This window comes from Pangasianodon hypophthalmus, chromosome 19 (genome assembly GCF_027358585.1).
Source record: "Pangasianodon hypophthalmus isolate fPanHyp1 chromosome 19, fPanHyp1.pri, whole genome shotgun sequence".
Lineage (NCBI taxonomy): Eukaryota > Metazoa > Chordata > Actinopteri > Siluriformes > Pangasiidae > Pangasianodon > Pangasianodon hypophthalmus.
In genome coordinates this window covers 17,897,208-17,918,028 of record NC_069728.1, presented here as the reverse complement: position 1 = coordinate 17,918,028, position 20,821 = coordinate 17,897,208, and the positions used below count along the sequence as shown (strand labels likewise).

At 39.0% G+C, this 20,821-nt stretch overlaps 1 protein-coding gene across 5 annotated transcripts in view; it reads right to left on the bottom strand.

The window, feature by feature from the left end:
* syne1a (spectrin repeat containing, nuclear envelope 1a) overlaps window positions 1-20,821 on the bottom strand; it is a 217,340-nt gene continuing 196,519 nt past the window's right edge. For 4 of the 5 annotated variants that reach the window (XM_034313740.2, XM_034313739.2, XM_053242236.1 and 1 more), the window contains 17 exons: window positions 17,982-18,144; window positions 16,729-16,916; window positions 15,731-15,881; window positions 14,718-14,900; window positions 13,706-13,843; window positions 12,771-12,962; window positions 11,967-12,276; window positions 11,754-11,822; window positions 10,667-10,725; window positions 9,634-9,760; window positions 8,421-8,620; window positions 7,274-7,474; window positions 6,102-6,230; window positions 5,753-5,965; window positions 4,500-4,592; window positions 4,003-4,061; window positions 1-993 (listed from right to left, as the gene is read on the bottom strand). In XM_034313740.2, the coding sequence (XP_034169631.2) occupies window positions 732-993; window positions 4,003-4,061; window positions 4,500-4,592; window positions 5,753-5,965; window positions 6,102-6,230; window positions 7,274-7,474; window positions 8,421-8,620; window positions 9,634-9,760; window positions 10,667-10,725; window positions 11,754-11,822; window positions 11,967-12,276; window positions 12,771-12,962; window positions 13,706-13,843; window positions 14,718-14,900; window positions 15,731-15,881; window positions 16,729-16,916; window positions 17,982-18,144 (2,737 nt within the window). In that variant the 3' untranslated portion in view covers window positions 1-731. The remainder of the gene's footprint in view (window positions 994-4,002; window positions 4,062-4,499; window positions 4,593-5,752; window positions 5,966-6,101; window positions 6,231-7,273; window positions 7,475-8,420; window positions 8,621-9,633; window positions 9,761-10,666; window positions 10,726-11,753; window positions 11,823-11,966; window positions 12,277-12,770; window positions 12,963-13,705; window positions 13,844-14,717; window positions 14,901-15,730; window positions 15,882-16,728; window positions 16,917-17,981; window positions 18,145-20,821) is intronic. The other variant, XM_053242235.1, reaches the window with a different exon arrangement.

The following is a 20,821-nucleotide window of genomic DNA, read 5'->3' as shown; positions in this document are numbered from 1 at the left end:
TTATGTATATATTAATCAGAAAAACCTTATTTACTGTCAGTGTTAGTAAACTGTACACTCATAAATAAGCACTGACAATTTCATAATTGATGTTTTATACATTCTTTTTAACAACCTAGTGACCTACTAGTATTTAGAAAAAAGCTTGGCTCTTACAGACAAGTAACTATCAGTGATTGTTTAGTGTTTAAAAAAAATGCATCAACCGCATGCCGTGAGTAAAGATAATAATAATAAAAAAAAAACAACCAAACAAAAAAACTTAAATAAATACATCATATTTAAAGGGCATTCAAATACTTATCAAAATCACTTTAAGTGAAATTTTATATAGCTTTTTGTATCTCAAATACAATCTTTAAATGAAAAAATAATTTTCACAAAGTAAGCAAACAGCATTGGCCGTTTAGCTGGACGGTTTAAGTGCAGTACCTTAAAATACGCTCGAGTCAGTGCTATAAAGTCTGATTCACTTCATTGTCCTGGTTCCCGAAGAATCCCGTTCAGGCTTCGGCTAACGATCAGACGATCGTCATTACACTTCTGATTGCAATCAATAATTTAAAGTTAAAAAAAAAAAAAACAAACAAAAAAAAAAAAAAAAATCAAAATAGCAGCGGTATTTACCTGTACATGGATAATATTCAAATATTCAGCTTTGGCTAATAGACAGTCTTATAAGTTCACTTCATATTGTCCTGCCTCCTGAGGGACGTGGGTGTGGGGGGGCCTCAGATGGGCGGGGGGCCATTGGTGTAGCGCAGCATGGGGTGGAATGAGCGGGCGAAGTTGTTGTGGTTGGCGCAGCTGTAATCCTCCTCAGTGATGGGCACCAGACACGCCAAACCCACGATGAGCAGCAGCAGGAGCTGCAGAGGCAGAGCCGCCCGCAGGACCCGCAGCAGGAAGGGCTGGCAGCGAGCCGCAGCAGCGCCACCGCGTGGCCCGGAGGAACCACAGCGAGAGGAAGCGCACGCAGAAACCCCGGGGGACCTGAACACGAGAGCAACACGTTAACGCTTATCAGACCACGATGCATTAATGACATGAAATTAACATTATTGGCAGAACTTCATGTTAAATTTTTTTTAAAGGTTTTGTCCTGTTGCTAAACTATAATAATTCACTCTGCTTTTTAAAAGCATTAATCAACTGAAAAGCTACAAGGTAATGAAAAAATCTTTTCAATACATAGCTTCATTACTTAAAACGAGCTGATGATAAAAATAGACAACTTTAAATATAATCTATTAAACATGCCCTGTATATTGAGTGGGATGCCATGGCTTCAGGAATGTTTTGGTAAAACAATTTCTGGAATTTTTCCTCTTTGGGAATTGTAAAAAAGGAATTACACTTCAGGTTTTCATCCAGAAACATTTTGGTGTCTAATTTTTCTTTTAACCCAAGTGACTAATTTCCCATTCTATTTAAACTCTCATTAAAGTGAGTAAAAAAGAACAGCGCTTTCCTCTGCCTGAGCTTAAGAGCCCATAATTAACAGCCCTTAAGAACCCTCATTATAAAGTGGGAGTTATTTACTAATTAAACTTAAGTAGCATTACTTTGCTGTTAATTGTTATTCTCTCATAAAAATGTCTAATTGCTGGGGGTAGTAAGTGGAAACATGATGCACACCATCAAGGCCAAAACTTTAAGGCCACGGCCTAAACATTAAACTGTGAATTTCTGTTCAGACATTTCTCAAAATGTTTCATGCACACTCTTACTTCCTGCATGCAGATAAGGGGTTTCAGGACTGAGCATTTTTAACAAAAAAGTACAGCTTGATTGGAAAAAAAAAAAAAGTCAGTTGGGACTTTGAGCATCAACAAGCTGGCTATGTTGAGTGGAAATAAATCTACATCAACACCACAGTCAGTAAACAGGTGACTAACTGCTTTATGCAGCTGAGGATTGATAACTGAGGAGTTTTTAGCAGCTCCACAAAAACAGAAAATATGGATTAAACTGTGGATTAAACTTACTAGTATATTTTTAAAAATATGCTTTAAATGTATAATGAAAATGGGAAAAGAATTACAGGAGAGAAAAACAGCATTTTAACCATCATTACCATTAAAATTATTTGTAAAGTGTAAGATTTGGCACTTTTCAGTCAAAATTGTTGGCTTTTTCACCACAGCTGTTTCGACCATTTTCGGTAAAAGTAGCCGGTTTATGTTTGGATGCCGTAGCTGATGGCTAGAGCTGCTGTTGCACAAAGTCCCAAATAAGTGGCAAAACAACTACAATCAACGCAACATAATCAGCTAAAAACACAAACACAAAATAATTGTTTAAAGATTGAAATAACTAATCCAACATGTCCTGCGTGGACTCTAGAAATGAACGAGGTGATGGAGCTGAATTAAATCCTGAGTTGTTCAGTGTGCTGGAGGGAGAAAGGTGTTGTGAAAGGAGTTCTAAGGTTTATAATGTGTATGATTGAGGCTCACGGCGGAATCACAGCACGGCTGCTTCATGTTTTTTCTGCATAATTATAAAATCGGGAGTATTTAAGCTAATTCACACCAGACACGTCGCATCAAAACAACACATTCAATCCTGTTTATACAAACTCTTTTTAAACCAACATGGAAAAACAAAATCATGTCATGTTTTTAGCTGAACGGTTTTGTAATTACAGAGTTTAGATTGCTAAAATGGACTTAGTAATGAAGAGAGCTTGAGAACAAACGAGACTTGTGAGTCACAAACTGAGAGACATTCAAACAGGAAACTAAGGAGGTAATGAGAAGAGTTTGATCAGCATGGCTCAGAGTGGGCGTGGCTCAGAGTGGGCGTGGCTCAGAGTGGGCGTGGCTCAGAGTGGGCGTAATGTTGGCAATTCTGCGAATTGGAGTTCCTGGAGGATGTTCAGAATACATCTGAATATGTCTGAAGTTTACATTTTCAACTGATTAAAACATTCAAAATGATAAAAATGCAATAACTGAAACTTAAATTTATAAATCTAAAATTGGTGTCCTGAATTTATACATCTCTGTAAAGCTGCTTTGTGACAACATCCATTGTTAAAGGCGCTATACAAATAAAACTGAATTGAATAATGACAGTGAGTGCGTTCTCCATTCAGACTCTTAGCAGCATACAAATGAAACAAAAGCTGTGCATTAGAAAATAAAATTAAACATGGCTAATTAATCAGAAAACGGTAGAGTTGCCAGCAAAACTTTCACTCCAACTACATCTCAAAAACTGCACAATAAGACTTGAAACCAGCTGCAAAAAAAAAATCTTCTCTCTCTTTTTTTTTTTCTTCCCTTTTTCTAAGTATTTGCATTGGAAACAAGTTCACTGTGGTTCACACACATTTCTGATTTGTTATTTCTAAACTAGACCAATTTGGCACAAATGAAAGCTAGTGCGTGTGCTCATGAAAAACCACCATGTTTTTTTTAACTCCTGTACCCTTTGCTGAATCGAGATAAAGAGGAAGATACTGGGAGCTTGACTGAGGTTAAGTGTTTATTACACCTCATGGCCTACTTTATTATGCAGTCTGTGCAGTATTGTTTGATACACTGACATATCAAATCAAGAACCTCTTGGCAAAGGGAACGATACGATGCGCTGTACTATACATGCCTCTAATATCTCTTTTAAAATGAAACGTAAATTCACCTACTCTACTACTGATCACTGAACACTGGAGTTGCACTGCTGCTTTTTCTCCTGCTGTTAGCAGATACATGTCCGATGTGGACTGACTGAGGTCCTGATGTGACGTGTCTGGTGTGAATTTGGGGTTTGTGTGTTTATACATGTGCATACATTGTGCATTTTTTTCCCCCTGAACCAGAGCCTGAATTGTTTTACTGGAATCACCACTAAATCATAAAGATCTTTGGGTATAGAAATGACCCTCTTTCCATCTTCATCTGTGTGTGTGTGTGTGTGTGTGTGTTTCTGCCGTATTCATCAACATCATCATCATCATCACCATCATCACGGTTCTAGAGTCCAGGAGAGAGGTACCTGTGGCGCGGCAGGCTGGCTGAGGATCCTGCTCCTGACACATTACATTTGCTCCGTAGCTGTTGTGCAATGAGCAAAAGGAGAAGGGAGGGAGGGAGGAAGGGAGGGATGGAGGGAGGGAAAAAAAAAGAAAGAATGTTTCAGTCCAAGCAAATAAAGACAAAGCTTGTGGTCACAAGCAGAGGCACAAAGCTGGCTGTCAATCATACCATCAATAACAACGGAAGCAAAAAAAAAAAAAAAAAAGCAAAGGAACTCAGCAAAGTGAGGATGATTCGGCATAAAAAAGGCACAAGAAAGCTGGCTTTCCAGAACAGACCGGATTTAACTCGGGATTGAGTCTGAGATGGAAAGCCAGAGTTTTCTTGTTCAGTCTTGTTCTCAAAAAATGTTTACGCAAAACAATACGAAGCGTCCATGCAGGCTGTCTTAAATCCGAGTTACTTATTGAATCCCACCACCGACAAATAATCAGAAGAAGTGATAGAGTGGATTACCGTGTGGTGTTGAACAGGCACGCTGACCACAGACACGGGACTGGCCGATCCCGACGTGTCCACATCATCGACCGCAGACCAAACCGACGGCACCTGTGGGGCAGCGAGTGACAATCATGAGCTCTTCTCGTAGTGATTCACTTCTCTGACACGTCCTTTTAAACTGAATCTATATTTTATTATTCTGCGTTTTACGCTTGGTTTTGGTTTTCTTGGGAGACGATAAAAAAGAGCGAGCCCTTCCTGAGTGTCTTTATACTTAAGAAAAAGTTCAAAACTCGTTTTCCCACAGGATGTACTAACATGACACTACAGACAGGATATATATATATATATATAAAACCTGAAGGTATTTCTACTGCTGATTTTATAGAACGTACCCACCCTCACTCATATACACCAATCATATTTTATATATTTTATATGCAAGAATGATCAGAACTAATAATCTGTTGTCTTGGATGAATCAGCAGGCTGCTGTTTTCATAGCTAGTCGTAACGAGCTCGCAACTTGACATGACTTACTCCAGACACTAGGTAGCTAGCTAGTTATTCCATAACTTTTTCCATTTCATTTACATCAAATGAAAACTGACTGAATCCAGTGCAATCGAATTCACTTCTGACATTTCTTCTTTCGTTTGTTTTTTCTGCCCCAAAATATGAGCTCTTCATGATCACAGCTCCTTCGTAGATCTTCTGACGATAGTTACATCAGTTACCTAATTGAGTTTATGTAAATTACAGTTTATATTCTTTTCGAACCACAAGGTGCCCCCTGTACCTGCCTGATAGATAAACCTTTTTTGTCGAATGATAGTAAGGCGTCTTTGTTTTTTTATTAAAAAAAGAAAAACACCACCAGGGGCCGCTTATACCAGTGTATCTCAAACATTTTGTAGCTAGGGACCCTTTAACTGTAAAATAAATTCCACACAACCCCTCAATAAGGATTTACTTTATAAACATCATTTAACACTTAAAAAATAAATTTTTTTTAGAGCCATAGAGCTTTCTATTCCTGAACCTTCCACAAAAGAACACATTAGGTCAGAGTTGACTTGACTTTGACTTTGGTGCTTGGACCCCTAACTATAATAACTTCTAAACTAAAATGAACCAGAAGACTAAAATAAAACTAAAACTATTGATAATATTAAAACTATATTATAAACAAGCTAAAATTGACTGAATACTAAATATTATTAAAATTAAAATCATATAAATAATAAATAATTGTTCTAAAGACTGACGTGTGTGTCTGCTGAGGTCTGGAGCCGGCTCTCCAGCAGCTGCAGGTCGGAGGTGACGGCGTTGAGCAGCAGGCGGAGGCGGTTCCCGATGACGTGCACTCGCTCCTGCGCCTCCAGACTCTCGCTGCCCTGCGCCTGCACCAGCAGCTGCAGCGAGAGCTCCTGCAGGCTGCTCACACTGCGCTCCGTCTCCCGCAACTCCTGCTCGATTTGCTGCACACACACACACACACACACACACACACAGCAACAGTGGCACGTCACTCACCGCCCAACTGAGCCTGATTCTAAGCTCCAGGCTTATTTAACAGTGTCGTGTGTCACACACGTGTCAGTGCGAGTTTGTTACCTCTAGCGTTCTGTAATGGGCTTGGAGTGTGTGACGGTCCAGTCCTGCCGCGATGGGAACGATTTCATTCCTCCTCCGGTCGATATTCTCTAACCAGAGCAGCAGGCCGTGACTCAGCTCATGGAACTCCTGTGAGAAAGGAGTAAATACAGAAAATACACACAAACATCAGTGCTACACACAAAACTAAAAAAGGTACAATGTATCATAATAACAATTAAATATTGATTGAGCTTATTAACACACTGCTGTCAGATCCGAAAGCCTTTATTAATGACTAATAAGTGCTTATAAAGTGCTAGTATGAATTACATGGCAAATGAATTCTCCATTCTGATTGGTCAGAAGGTGTTGATTAATTTTCTATAACAGCAGCTCTGACAGTAGTGCAGCTACAGATCACAGGTTTATATTAATGAGCTTGATCTAATATATTATCGTTTCTATAGTAACAATGTTTATTTAGTATTTATGGAAGGAGTCTCCAGTGTCAGGGCTTTGTTGTTTTCTGATGTTTTCTGACATCTTAAGGACAGAGGAGTTCAGGAGAAAAAAGACAGAGGCCAGCAGTGGAGGTAAGTGAGAACAGGAACAAACTTGTTTCAAAGACATTCCATAACATTAAATGTAACTATAAACGGACAAAAAGTATGACCTGTTCTGTAATAAATACAAAACTGTAATCACTTGCAAATTGCTATGGTATAAAATGAATAAACCACTTCAGGATGTGGCGTTAAAGGAAAATAATCAACTTCAGGTTGGTAACAGTACCTCCGCTTCATCACACCATGCTGTAATTGATTATTTTCCTATAACAGTACAACACTGAGAGTGTTATTCTTCACTCCTGTTGTTTCCTGAAAGTGTTTAATTACAATGATCACGATCTCGGGGCCTCAGAAAATGTTTGTGTGAGCAGATTTGAACGTAATTCCATAAAATTGATCTCATGTTAAAAGAAATGCCTTTAGATTGACATAAAAAGGATCTTAACTGAAGATAAAGTGTATAACTCTTGCTTTTAGTTCATGCACTAGTGCCTTAGGTACACAGCTTTATTAGTTATATTCATTTTCCCTCCCCCTAAGGGTGCACAAACTTTTGCACTTAACTGTATGTAAATGAATGAATGAATGAGTGTGTGTGTGAGCGTGCGTGTGTGTGTATACCTGGCACTGCATTAGTGCGTCCTGTAGCGCTGCTCTCCACTGCTGCAGAGCTTTACCCAGTCTGTCCCAGCGGGAGTTCATCTCCTTCAGCCTCCTCCTCAGCTTCCTGCTCTCCTCGCCGTCTGATTGGACGAGCCTGACGCTGTTCAGGTTGATGGACAGCACTGTGGGCTTATGGGTATCCACTTCCTTCTGCAGATCCTGCGCAGAGAACCAGATATACTGAAGAGTGAGCATGTGTGTGTTCAGCGTTTCGGTGCACAAGTGTGTATTTACCCCATGTACATCTGCATGCTGATGATGAAGATTATTATTATTATTATTAAAATATATATTGTTTATTTATTCATTTTAATTGTCTTTACTTTTGATTTTTTGTTTTTTCTTTGCTTTTTGTTTTTACGTGTTATTACAATTAATAACATTTATTTATTCGTTCATTTCTTTTAAGGTCTTTACTTGTTATGACTATTATTATCATTTGTTTATTTATTTGTTTATTCATTGTAAGGTTGTTATGTGTTGTTAATATTAATAGCATTTGTTTATTTGTATTCATTCAATTAAAGGTTACTTAATATTAGCAACTTTATTTATTTATTCATACATTTATTGTCTTCTTATTTATTTTTTAAGTTCTTTACTTGTTACTATCTATTTAAAAGTCTAGACTTACTAAGTTATTTGTTATTAAAATGTATTTATTTACTTATTTATTTGCTTATTCATTATTATTATTATTAGTAGTAGTAGTAGTAGTAAAATTAATGTATTTATGTATAAGTTCATTCACTGTCTTTACTTCTTATTAATTTTTTATTATTATTTGTTTGTCTTTTTGTTGCTGGTTGGTTTCAGACGGCTCTCAGTGGCGTAAAGCAGGTCACTGAGGTCAGGGTCTGTGTATTCGGGTCAGTGCGGTTCTGTTTTTAGACGAGTCAGACGAGCACCAGATATCTTTCATACCACAGACATGTGAAGAGTTCACACACAAGCGTGCACACACACACACACCCCCACACACACACCCTGCCTATCATATTACAAACACACTGTTACTTTTAGCAGCTTCTGTAGATCATATGCACTAACTGGGACCAATGACACACACACACACACACACACACACACACACACAAAACACCACCTTGAGTTTTCGGATCCTTTGGTCGATGGTGTATATATCCGTGCTCAAGTCCCTCCCCTTCAGCTCAGCCAGCTCCTCCTCTGTCTGGCTAAGCCACGCCTCCATATCCTCCAGGTCAGAGGTCAGCTGTTGCCATAGCAGCAGGTCTTGGTTGGAGTTATGGGACTGAGCCTGGATGAGCTCCCAGCGCTCGATCACACCTACAGAGTAAAAAAATATTCCACATCAGCTACACCTCTAACCTGCGCTCCTCTAAAGCATTGGGCATTGATTACTACACTCTAAAGGCAGCACTCAGGAGAAAAAAAAAATTAAACAAATGCAAAATAAACACGTGACACTCTGTGGTAAGATGCACACCAAGACCAAAAATATCGTTCATTTTTAAACAGAACAAAGTTGGATTTCTGAGGTTTTTTGGATGCGAACTGACTGACCAATAAGAAAACAGGATGCAGTCACATGATCTCCAGCTAAAAATAGAGTTTCAAGTTACCTTGTCATTCATGCACCGTATTATAAATTACCACAGCACAGGGGAATCCTCTCTAAACAAAGAACAAGCTTCCATATTGGTGTGTAAAGACTCTAAAGGAAAAATCCTTGAATGTTAATGTTTATAATTAACGTGATCTTTAGCGGTCGTCAAAATTTATTTTTATTTTATGCACAAGTGAAATCTGAGATGTTTTTTTGAGATGGTTGAACTTTTTCACTCTTATTAAACACCTCTGTAACTGCGCTAGCAATAACAACGTCCAACTGTGATGTCAGTGTGACACACAACCACTAACTTCTCACAGGAATAACGCAAACACAGCAACCAAACAACAAGTTAGCAGCAGAATCACTAAAAAGTACAGAATATTTCAGGATAAACATCTAATATGTTTCAGGATTGAGTTTTTCCGGATCTCTGTCCGAAAACATGAAAACATTTCCCCAAAACTAGCTTCAGTAATCTCTCGTTAGCTAAAACACAAGTTCTGTGAAGCTTGAGTTCGCCTAAAAGCTCCACCTCAGAACTTCCTGAACTCTTGAGCAGGAAGTAAAAAGATTCCCGCAACTCTCTGCCATGATTCCTCTGATTAAAAAAAAAAAAAAAAAAAAAAAAAAAACATGCCTACAAATCCTGAGTTCCTGACAGAGTTCCTGAAAAGGTTCCTGTAGAAGTAGCTGTGTACTGATCTGTGTGTTCTTGCGTGATTGTAACCTGTGTTCTGTGGTTCTGCGTTCTCGGGGTTGTTTAATCCTGACAGGTCGCTCTCTTCCTCCTCCAGCTCTCCCTCTGCTCTCTTCACAGCGTTTATACTGCCTCGACAGTCTCCCATCAGACGCATCTACACACACACACACACACACACACATGATGCACTTAAAACACCTTTTCTCACTCGGACACATTAAAAAAAACAAGTTCTAGCCTCATGTCCAGACTGAAATGCCATTTTAAACCACAGGTAATGAATAAAAACATTTTTGGTAATAAATATATATTACGAAAACTCTTGTATTTCTCCTTTACTTGTTTTTCATAATTTTGGATTCCTTTTGGGGCTAAAATGAATGAACAAATGACCCAGCTGTGTATCAGTGGACAGATTAAAGATTACTACACACTTTAAAAAAAAAAAAAAACCAACAGAAAGAGTGTGACAGTAAAAGGAGGACGATACGATGGCTGAAAAAAATCAGCAGGATTTTTTTAGCTGCTGCAAAATTTCAATCACCCAAAATTGATTTCTGCAGATGTTGATCTCATTTTTATCATATTTTTAATAAAAACAAAAGAAGGTTCCAGGATACACATCTTAACCACAGAACGTGTAGAAGAGACGACTTGTACCTCTAGGTCCGGTTTAGTTTTTATTCATATCATACTCTATTTATAAAAATCATCTGATGGAAAACAAGTAGGACTCGACGTTCCTGCTGCCTACAAGGCGAGAGCTTCTTGTTACTGTGTCGCCTGAAACGCCTTTGAAATATGATGGAAACAGGAAGGAAGCTACTGAAAATTATTTCAGATATTTGACCTTGCTGTGACCTTGATCCTGTTTGGATCAATTCCAAAATCTAATCAGTTCATCTGCTGGTTATGATAATGATAACTTTACATAAATCCTACAAACACTCGTTCCTGAGATATCCTAAATGTTTACTGAACATTTCATACTCCTAGACTCAATATTTCCCACAGCCTCACAGCCTTGGCCTGTATTATTACTACTTAAAACTGTACTTACGTAACCACTATACGAGGTGTTATGGCTGTCGAGGTCCAGTACGTTACGAGCCGAGTCACCTGTGAGGGAATAAAGAGTTAGAACAGCGTGTAAAGAAAGGAACAACACACTGAGGGAGAAAAACACAAGAAGGTTTAATTATTTAAACAGGATCGGATGCCTTGCATGCCATGCACGCTGGTTTTAGCTTGAAATAATGTTAATGAAGAAAGATGACACTGAATTAGTAACAATCAATCAGATTTATGGGTCAAAGATGAGTCATGGGTGTTGATTAATTAATTTGACAGTAGTGCAGGTTTATATTAATGCGATATCGCTTCTATAGTAACAGCTCCTTCACGTGTGTAACTGCTGAAGTTTCTGTAAGGAGACTTTTATTTAACATTTAGGGAAGGAGTCTCCAGTGTCAGCGCTTTGTAACAGTCAGAGGTAAAGCTGTAACTAAGTTTTCTGACATCTTCAGGACAGAGGAGTTTACGCTTCTTGCAGAGTTTGTGTTTTTTTTTATTATTAACTTAAAGAGAAAGTGAAGGAAAGTGTTTAAAGCTGCTATAACATAAGCAGGAACGAAATTGTTTAGCGACATTCCACAACATTAAACGTAACTATAAATGGCTAAAAAAAATTATGCTGTATTATGAAAAAAACACACAACAGTTCAGGGCGGTAACAGCACCTCCACTTCAGCACACTATTATTACGATTACTTTCCTAGAACACGATCAAAAGAGTATTTATTTTTTTTTACTACTTTCCTTATTAATCATTTCTAGAATACTGAACAGCCTCTAGAGCAAAATCAGACATGTCTTTGACCCTACACAAGTTCCAGCATTATGTAATCATAACAAAAATGTTAGTTAATGCATGCCTTTATTATTATTATTAGATGATGCAAACATAAGAGGACAAAAATACAGCGTATTTTTGGCTAGAAATGGCGACACTGAGTCATGCAAATGTGGTGATTTATCTAAATAAACATGGTGAAGTATAAACAGTGAATCAGCATGCATCATGCCGGAGATGATGTTACGAGGTTATATTAGTATGTTTAATGTGACACGCCCACACTCGTGCGTACCAGAGGAGGACCTCAGTGTGCTTTCTGTCAGTTTTATATAAGCCTCAGGACTCTCGGGAATCACTACGTCTGTGAAGAGAAGCATACACCACAAAACACACCAGCCTTTTATTTAATACAGCTGCAGTGTGGATAAGGAAGCGTGTACAAGGCTAACACACACACACACACACACACACACACACACACACAAAAAGACACACACACACACACCTTTGAGAGCTGCAGTAGTGCTGCATGCAACATCCTCGTCCTCTTCGCCCTGCCCCCTCTTCTTTGATGACATGGTCTGACCCATGGGCTCAAGGTCGTAGTCGTGGTCCCACTCTAAGGGGATGGAGTCCACGCTGGCCGGAGTCTCCCGACCCGAGCAGTTAGCGCGCAGCGGCGCCGGGCTAACGGACGGGGTCCGGCTGTTGGTGCTGGTTAAAGAGTTCCCGTCCTCCCACTGGAGGTCAGAGAGGTCACCTGAGCCATCGAGGTCAAACTCCCGATCTGAACCGTCACACTCGTCATCAGCCAGCTGTGAACCACACAGAGGAAACGTCCAGGTTTAACAGCGCTGTAAGTTTTCTAAATTATTTCGTGGGAAGTTCAGCTACAAACTGTGAAATAAGTAAGGAATAAAACACTGTGTGTTGTGCTGTTATGGGAAAATAATCAGTGATGGAGTGGTGTGATGAAGTGGACTTCAGTCCCAAAGTGTTTATTCCTCTGACACCACAGCGATTTTCCAACAGGTACAGTTTTTTTTTTTTAATTTATTAAACAACAACACGTTTTTTTTTTTTTATCCTTTTATAGTTACATTTAATGATGTTGAATGTCCGCAAAACAAGTTAGTTCCTGTTCTCACTTACGCTATAGCAGCTATATCAACCCCATACGATAAGTTCAACATCACTCCGGTAATGAACGATATCTGTGCGATTATGATTTGGATGTGAATTTTGTACATCTGGCTTTATCAGTGTTTTGTTGTTAAATGAATGAGAACGAAATGACGCGGCGTCTCACCGGCAGGCGTGTGAGCTTCCTGTAGTATCGATCGACGCGGCCGAACACTTCCCTGCAGTACCGCTGCAGCTCGTCCAGCTCCTCCTCTATTACAGCAGCGTCCAGAGGCTCGCTCTTCTCCATCAGAGCTTCACCCTGACTGAACACGCCCCCGATCTTCCCCGTGTTCAGATCGATCTCCTGCTGGAACGCCTGACACACCACACACACACACACACACACACACACACAATCAGTCTTAGTCAAACCTTAGATCTTCTCTGCTAGCTTGGTCTAAAGTAGCTGGGGTTTTTTATCGCCCTCTGCTGCCCGGCAGGTGAAGTGCACGTGTGGGCGGGGCTAATTTCAAAACATCAACAGAAGCTTTAATCCTAAGAATTTAGGTCTGGATTTTTAAATAATAAACAATTCAATCTTCTAGTAACAAACAGAAAAGTAATACTGACTAAAAGTTTGGAATCGTTTCTTTTAACAGAACGTTTTTTCTTGTTTCTATTCACCATGAGTGCGAAATAATTTATATAAAAATAATTCATATAAAATTATAACCTCGTCACTGATAACTGAATGTAGCCGCTATACTATATTTAAATCAACTTTAAAATTGTAAAAAAAAAAATAATTAAATAAATAAATGTTTAAAACAATACAAATTTAAGTAATAAAAAATGTAAATAATAATTTAAAAGACTCATCTTCTAACTCAAATGCTGAATCGAGTCAGAGTTTAGAATCTGTACATTGGATAGGTTCTTTTATCTAAGAGTTAAAGGGGCAGTGTGTAATTTTTAGCACCCTCTACTGTCAAATAAAAACACTGACAAAACAAACAAGTCCAGCTCGGGAGGGGCGGCGTTTATATCTGGGCTGGAGTAAATGTAAACACACACATACACACACACACACACACACACACACACACACACAGTCCTCACCCTGAGCTGTTTGATCTTGGCCTGAACGTCACACTCGGAGAAGTGCTCGATGTTGGTGAGCTGCAGGTCCATCTCCGTCAGCCACACCAGAACCCCGTCTCTGACCGTCTCGAACTCCTCACGCTGGCCGATGAAGTGCTGCAGAACCACACATTCATCACTCACACTCGCACTTCTACAGAATACATATCTACAGCTTTATGATTTTATACGATAAACGATTTCTTTTAAACAGAGATGCTATTTGGACCCAGTTTAGTCGCTAGCTCGATTTCTTTTTCCCACAGCCACCAATTTGGGAGTATTAAGGCTAACACAAGCTAGCAAACTGGGCTACTGGTTTTTTTACTGGATGTAATAACTAGCTTATTGTTAGCTAGCTTTCTATCAAACATGGCTATTGTTATTGGCTATTAATTATGAATTATAATAGCTAGCTTAATGTTAGCTAGCTTACTACTGAACTTGGCTGCTTAGCTAGCTTGCTAGTGAACTTGGCTATAACTTTTCATTACACCATATAATAGCTAGCAAATTTGGCTACTGGTTTTATTTATTGAATATAATAGTTAGCTGTCTGTTAGCTAATGGTGTAAATATTAGCTAGCTAGCTAGGCTGCTTAGCTATGTGGCTATGAGTATTAAATATACCATATTTAAAATGTGCCCCAATGTTAGCTAGCTTGCTAATGCTTGGTTTTTATTACATTAAACTTACTAATACTTAATAACATGACCTAGCATGTTAGTGAACTGAAAATATAACTTTAGCTAAACTAAATACTTAGCTAGCTAACTGTAGCTGTAGGCAGTATAGATAAATGCTAAATGACTACATGCTAACTCTGTTACACGTGCATACTCTTTTTTTTTTCTTTTTTTTTTTTTTTTTATTAACTGTGTAAAGCTGTATGTTGATGTAGCATATGGTGCAAATACAGCATCCATTTTCTTTCTTTTTTTCGCAGCTTGATTAATTAGTGCATGTTGCTACGAGGTTCAGCACGGTCACCTTCAGCCTGCGCAGGATGGCCGCCACTCTCCTCTGCAGCGTGTCCCAGCGCTGGTTCCCATCATGCACCATTTGGCGAAGTCGGCAGGATGAGTCTGTGCGGTTCTCACGCGCCAGCCTCCGGTACTGCTTATTGATGAGCTCCAGCTGAGTTAAACACTCCTGCACCTGCCTCTGAAATGCCTGTAACACGTGCGCACACACACACACACACACACACACAGACACAAAATTTAAGAGAGGAAACGATTATAGAGCGAGCGCTGATGAATTCTGGATTCTGATTGGTCAGAAGGTGTTGATTAATTTTCTTTAATTTCTAATTTTCTACAAATCACAGGTTTATATTAATGCGCTCGTTCTAATGCACTATCGTTTCTATAGTAACAGCTCATTCACAGGAACGTGTACGGTGGAGACGTTTATTTGACATTTATGGAAGGAGTCTCCGGTGTCAAGCTGTAACTCTAAGTTTTACGAATCTTCAGGACAAAGGGGTTTCGCACTTTCTCTGTAATGACAAGCTGAGTTTCTTTTGAAAAAAGAGCAGCTGGTGAGGGAACGACTGTTTATAGCTGCTATAATGTACAAACAGGTAACAACCTGCTTTGCTTGTTAATGTTGTTCCACAATATTAAAGGTAACCACAAACGGATAAAAAAAAGAATGGTATGTCATTATTTAAATGAATAAAAAATGTTAATAACTTGCTTCAGGATGTGCTATAATAGGAAAATAATCAACTTCAGGGCGGTAACAGTAACTCCACAAGTCTGAGTGTTTTATTCCTTACACATGATATGATTTTATTTTATTTTTTTAATGTAGATGATTAAGCTGGAGTTGTATTTAAAAGTACAAAGTGACTGAAAACACTTTTAGTTTTTAAGAACACTGCACCACTTTTTCAGTATCGGTGTCCTGTGAAAGCCCAGTGCAACATTTCCAAACTGTCTTATTCTTTACTACATTTTTTTCACCGCACTCTGCATCGTTTCTCTCAGCTGCTTTACCTCAAACTTCTTCAGCTCCTCTTTAGCGACGGTGTAGAGCACTCCGGACGAGTTGGGCAGAGCTGCGGTTCTCTCCGACGCCTTCAGCCAGTCCTCAAAGTGCGAATAATCATCCAGAAACTTCTGCCACAACCTCCACGTCTCCTCGATCCTGCACACACACACACACACACACACACACACACACTTGGATGTTCTGAATCAGTTACAACCCACACTACTAAAATGCAACACCATTAAAATCTGTGATTTACAATATCTCTAATAATTCTTTTAACTTAAGCACAATCGTAGCCTAGTTTGAACTGTCACTATGTTTGAGGTTACAAACCACAGAATAAGGAATAAAACCGTTGAGGGTGTACTGTTATAGGAAGATAATGAATGTTGCAGAGTTACTGTTACAACTTGACAACAAAATTGATTGATAAACATTTCTCTGATTAGGGTTTAGTCAGTCATGCATCACAAAAGGCTTATGTACGAAGGGGGGACCCAAAAATTCCCAGAATTCGAATGTGGAGTGCGCACTCAGCGTGCACACCTAAGCGATTTCACATTGCAGTGCTTAGGTGTCAGGAAGCATCAGGAAAATACGTCCAGAGAAGATCCACCCAGAACTGGATCTTGCATCACGACAATGCACCTGCACACACTGCGCTGTCAAACAAGGAGTTTTAAACCAGAAACAATGTAGTTATCACTTCACATCCACCGGATTCACCAGATCTCGTTCCCTGCGACTTCTTTTTGTTCCCGAATTTAAAAATGAGACTGAAGTGGAAAAGATTCGCCAGAAAAAAACACAGGGGGCTGTAGATATGATGAAAAAAGATAATTACAGGAAATGGTTCCAGCAATGGGAGAAACGCTGGGACAAGGAGAGTACTTTGAAGGAGATTAAAGGGGAAATGCTGTAAGTTTTAGAACACTATTTTTTTTTCCCGGGAATTTTTGGTTCCTCCTTATACGAGTCATGTAGCCTTATGAACTCTTACTTGAGTCTGCGCTCCATGGCCACGGCACAGATGTTCCTCCAGCGGCGGTCCAGGCTGCGTGTGGCCTGCTGGATGGAGTCGCACTCGGTCTCGGCAGCGCAGGCGTCGCAGTCGTGGAGCAGCACCTCACACAGGTTCAACACCGAGGCCACGCCCGTGCTGTGCTTCTCAATGTCCCGCTGCAAATCCTGCAGGAACACACACACACACACACACACATTTCCATTCCTGAATTAAACACTCTCCATTTTTCTATTCTGAAATCTTCCTATATTCCACAGATATATTTCACACCTTGTGTTATCTGGGTTCTGTTATGTGTGTGTGCACAAACAAGATTTTTTTAAAATATTTGAATATTCATATTTGTAAATGAATAATATTTAGATAATATTATACCGTTTAATTAAAAATGAAAACAGAAAGTTAAACGTGTTTCTTGTGTGCTGCTCTAAGAAACATAAAACTGTGAAACATAAAACTGTTTTACAGCTGACCTGGATGTAGATAAAAATATGCTTTTATAGGAAAATAATCAACAACAGCATAGTGGGATGAAGCGGTGTTACTGTGAAACGATTATTTTCCTGTATAACAGGATGTTCTGATGGGTTTTATTCCTCTTAAACCACAGCAACTTGCCAATTACAATATATTAAAGAATGACATTTCAGGCTTTTTATCCGATTATAGTTACATTTCATGTTGGAAGTTTAGTTCCTGTTATCAGGTACATTGTAGCAACTTTACAGTCACTCCCTCTTTTTTTCTCTCTCTTGATGTTAATAAGAAAAAAAAACTTAAAGTTACAGCTTTACCTGAGACTGTTACAAAGCACTGACACTGGAGACTCCTTCCGTAAATGTTACATAAACATCTCCTTACAGAAAATTTCACCGTATATCTAACGATTGTACAATCTGGTACAAGTGTACGTTGTTACTATAGAAACGATTTTAGATCAAGTGCATTAATATATGTGATTTGCAGGTGCACTACTGTCAGAGCTGCTGTTATAGAGAATTAATCAACAATCAATCGACCAATCAGAATGGAGAATTTAACAGTGCTGTGGTAGACGTTAGGACTAATATGTGAACCCATAACCCCGTCCATTAGCAAAATACACTGAGGTGTAAATGAAGAGAAATTCTGTAGTATTACAGAGAACAGATCTGCGAGTAGGTCAGAAATCTGGCACTGTGTAGTGTGTGTGTATTGTGTGTGTGTGTGTGTGTGTGTGTGTGTTATACCTGCTGCTGGCTGAGTTTCTTCTGTATTTCGTTTGTGTCGCAGGTCTCGTAGACGATGGGCCGTGACAGTTCCGTCTCAATGTGTGTGAGCCACGTACGCAGACTGCTCATGTTCTTATCCAGCTGCTGCACCGCCACCAGAGTCTCCCTCAGCTTCTTCACCCTACACACACACACACACACACACACACACACACATACACATACGCACACACGGTCAGAAAAGGCTTTTTTAAACCTATGCACTATGACATCAGTGTCCTCACAGCTAGCAACATGCACACATCTCCTTAACCGCTTAAACTCCCGGTGCATTTTTTCTTCCCTTCTTCATTTTAAAAACATGGGATTAGTTACGAGGCAGAGGAAGGAACGTCTAGGCTGAACAACTGATCCTGGAAGTTTAAGAGGTCCAAACACTCAGTTTCTATATATAGACGGAGGAGTGGAGTGACCACCAGTCTTACACAGACAAGCCAGTTAGCCAGGAAGTTATCCCGCTTAATAATAAACACTTCATCACTGTGCTTCTGAAAGTGGGATTGTAATTTTGTTACAGTGGCAGAAATCACCAGAAACCCTCCATTATTAAAGTTATTATATTTAATATTGAATTCTTATAGATAATAGACTGTTCAATTCAACTGAAAGAGTTTAATTTAAAACTCAAAAATAAATCAGATTATAAATAATGTCAACTAGAATCTTATGAAGATTTTAATAAAACTATTTCCTTTATTAAATAAATAAATGGCTACTAATATATTTCAGTCTTCAGCCAATTTCTACATTACGTAGGTCTGTCACGTGTCATGAACATCTGGGAGAAAGTGTCAGGTCTACAGTAGCTGTGGCTAAATTCTAGAAAACAACAACAACAACAAAAAAGAAAATTCAGGTTTCAGCCAAAGCTGTGTTTTTCCACCTATAACACACTTGACACCTCAAATTTAAGAAAGCATAAATCCGTATATTTCAGCAAAACAACATGGAAATGTTTTACTTATTTTCTAACCTTATCGTCTTCAAGTTTTCCTGCAAAAGTCATGTTGTGAAAACAGCCAGTCTGTGTAAAGACGTCTAAAACCTCGCTAGCTAAGCGTGAATTCTTCACACAGTGAACGTCATGCTTTGGTCAAGTTGTTAGACAGCTACAAGCCGCAGTGAAACAGACAAAAGACCAATAAATTCAGTTTGTAATCAGACAGCGGCTGTCAAAATGTCTGCGATGCTCCAGTGCCAGAGTGGAATTAAATCTTTAAATTCAATTTGGTCAGAATTCAGTGTTAAGAGCATGAATTCATGGACTCAAGCCGCCTTGTGTTAACAGTTCAGGCTGGTGGGGGTGCTGTAATGGTGTGGGGAATGTTTTCTCTGCACACGCCGGGGCTCCTTAATATCAATCGAACATGGTTTAAATGCCACAGCTCATCTGAGTACTGTTGCTGAACATGTGCATCTCTTCAAGGCCACAGCTTCTCATCTTATAACACCTACTTTTAACATGATAATAAATGTTAAAGTGTCATAAAGTCATCTCAATCTGACTACGAGTTCAGTGCACTCAGTCACCTCCTCAGACACCAGATCTGTATCTAATCTATAAACAGACAACTCATGCATGACTGTGCAGCGCAATCAGGCGATACAATCACGTCATCACGGAGCAGAATCTCAAACCAGTGTTTCCAACACCTTGTGGAATCCATGCCACGAAGAAATGATGCTGTTCTGAGAGCAAGGTGTTAGTATGGTCTTCCTAATAAAGTGGAAAAGATCAAAATGTGGGTTTTCTCAGGCCACAACACTTCAGTTAAGGATCTATTTTATAGCCTATAACTGCAAAATAGGCAATTAGAAGTTTACTTTGTCTACAAAAACAGTGTAACTGGTGACATTTTGAAAATGATAGATAAAGTGGCCTTGGCTGTGGTATAAAGCATGTTCCTGAAGAGTAACACAAACTCTTAACCACGGCTGAAGACAGATAAATAAAGCACAGTCAGGACTAGAGATGATACGATACCACTTCTTCTTTTCCGAGAACGATACAGATATCAAAACTTTCTGTATCAGCCAGTACTCATAACCATTTGATATTTTTTTTCTTTCAAAATCTACTGAACTTTAAAATGATATATTTTTTACTACGTTTTGGAAGCAGTTCACTTAAATAAAAAAAAAAAAAAAGACATAAAAAACCATAGCTAAAAACACGACGAACAAAGCTGCAGCTTTTTTTTGTTCAGTAATGGCAAATAACAACATGGCAAATATTAAATAATTAATGCAATAAAGTATAAAAATAATAAAAACCTAAAAAAAAAAAACACCTAAATCCTAACAAACCATACAATCAAGTCTCTTTATGTGTAAACATTTTATGTGTAAAAAAAATCCTTTCCAAATGCAATTCCAATCTTTTTCATTTGTTGCAGGATTGTATAGAATGTTTTTCTCGGATTATCTGATTATTTATTTGCAGGTATCAGACTGGTACTGATCCTGGGTGTTGGATCGAAGGCATCTCTACTCAGACTAGTCAAAAATTTCATGAACGAATCTGGTGAATTAATGATCAGTGTTATAGTAATGAGTAACTCGCACCCCAGCAGTACGCAGCACAAGCCCTGAATCGTAAAACTCATATAAGATCCTGTAAAAGTGAGAGAAAGTCCTGCCTGGTGACGTCGCAGTCGCACTCCGGCAGGTCCGAGTCTCGGTCTGGACTTTGCGCCATGTTCTCTGTGCCCAAGTCCAGCACCATGAGGACAAACGGCTCTGATCCTGATCCTAAACAAAACCTTCCTCCTGCTTCCACACTCGCTTTCGTCTCAACA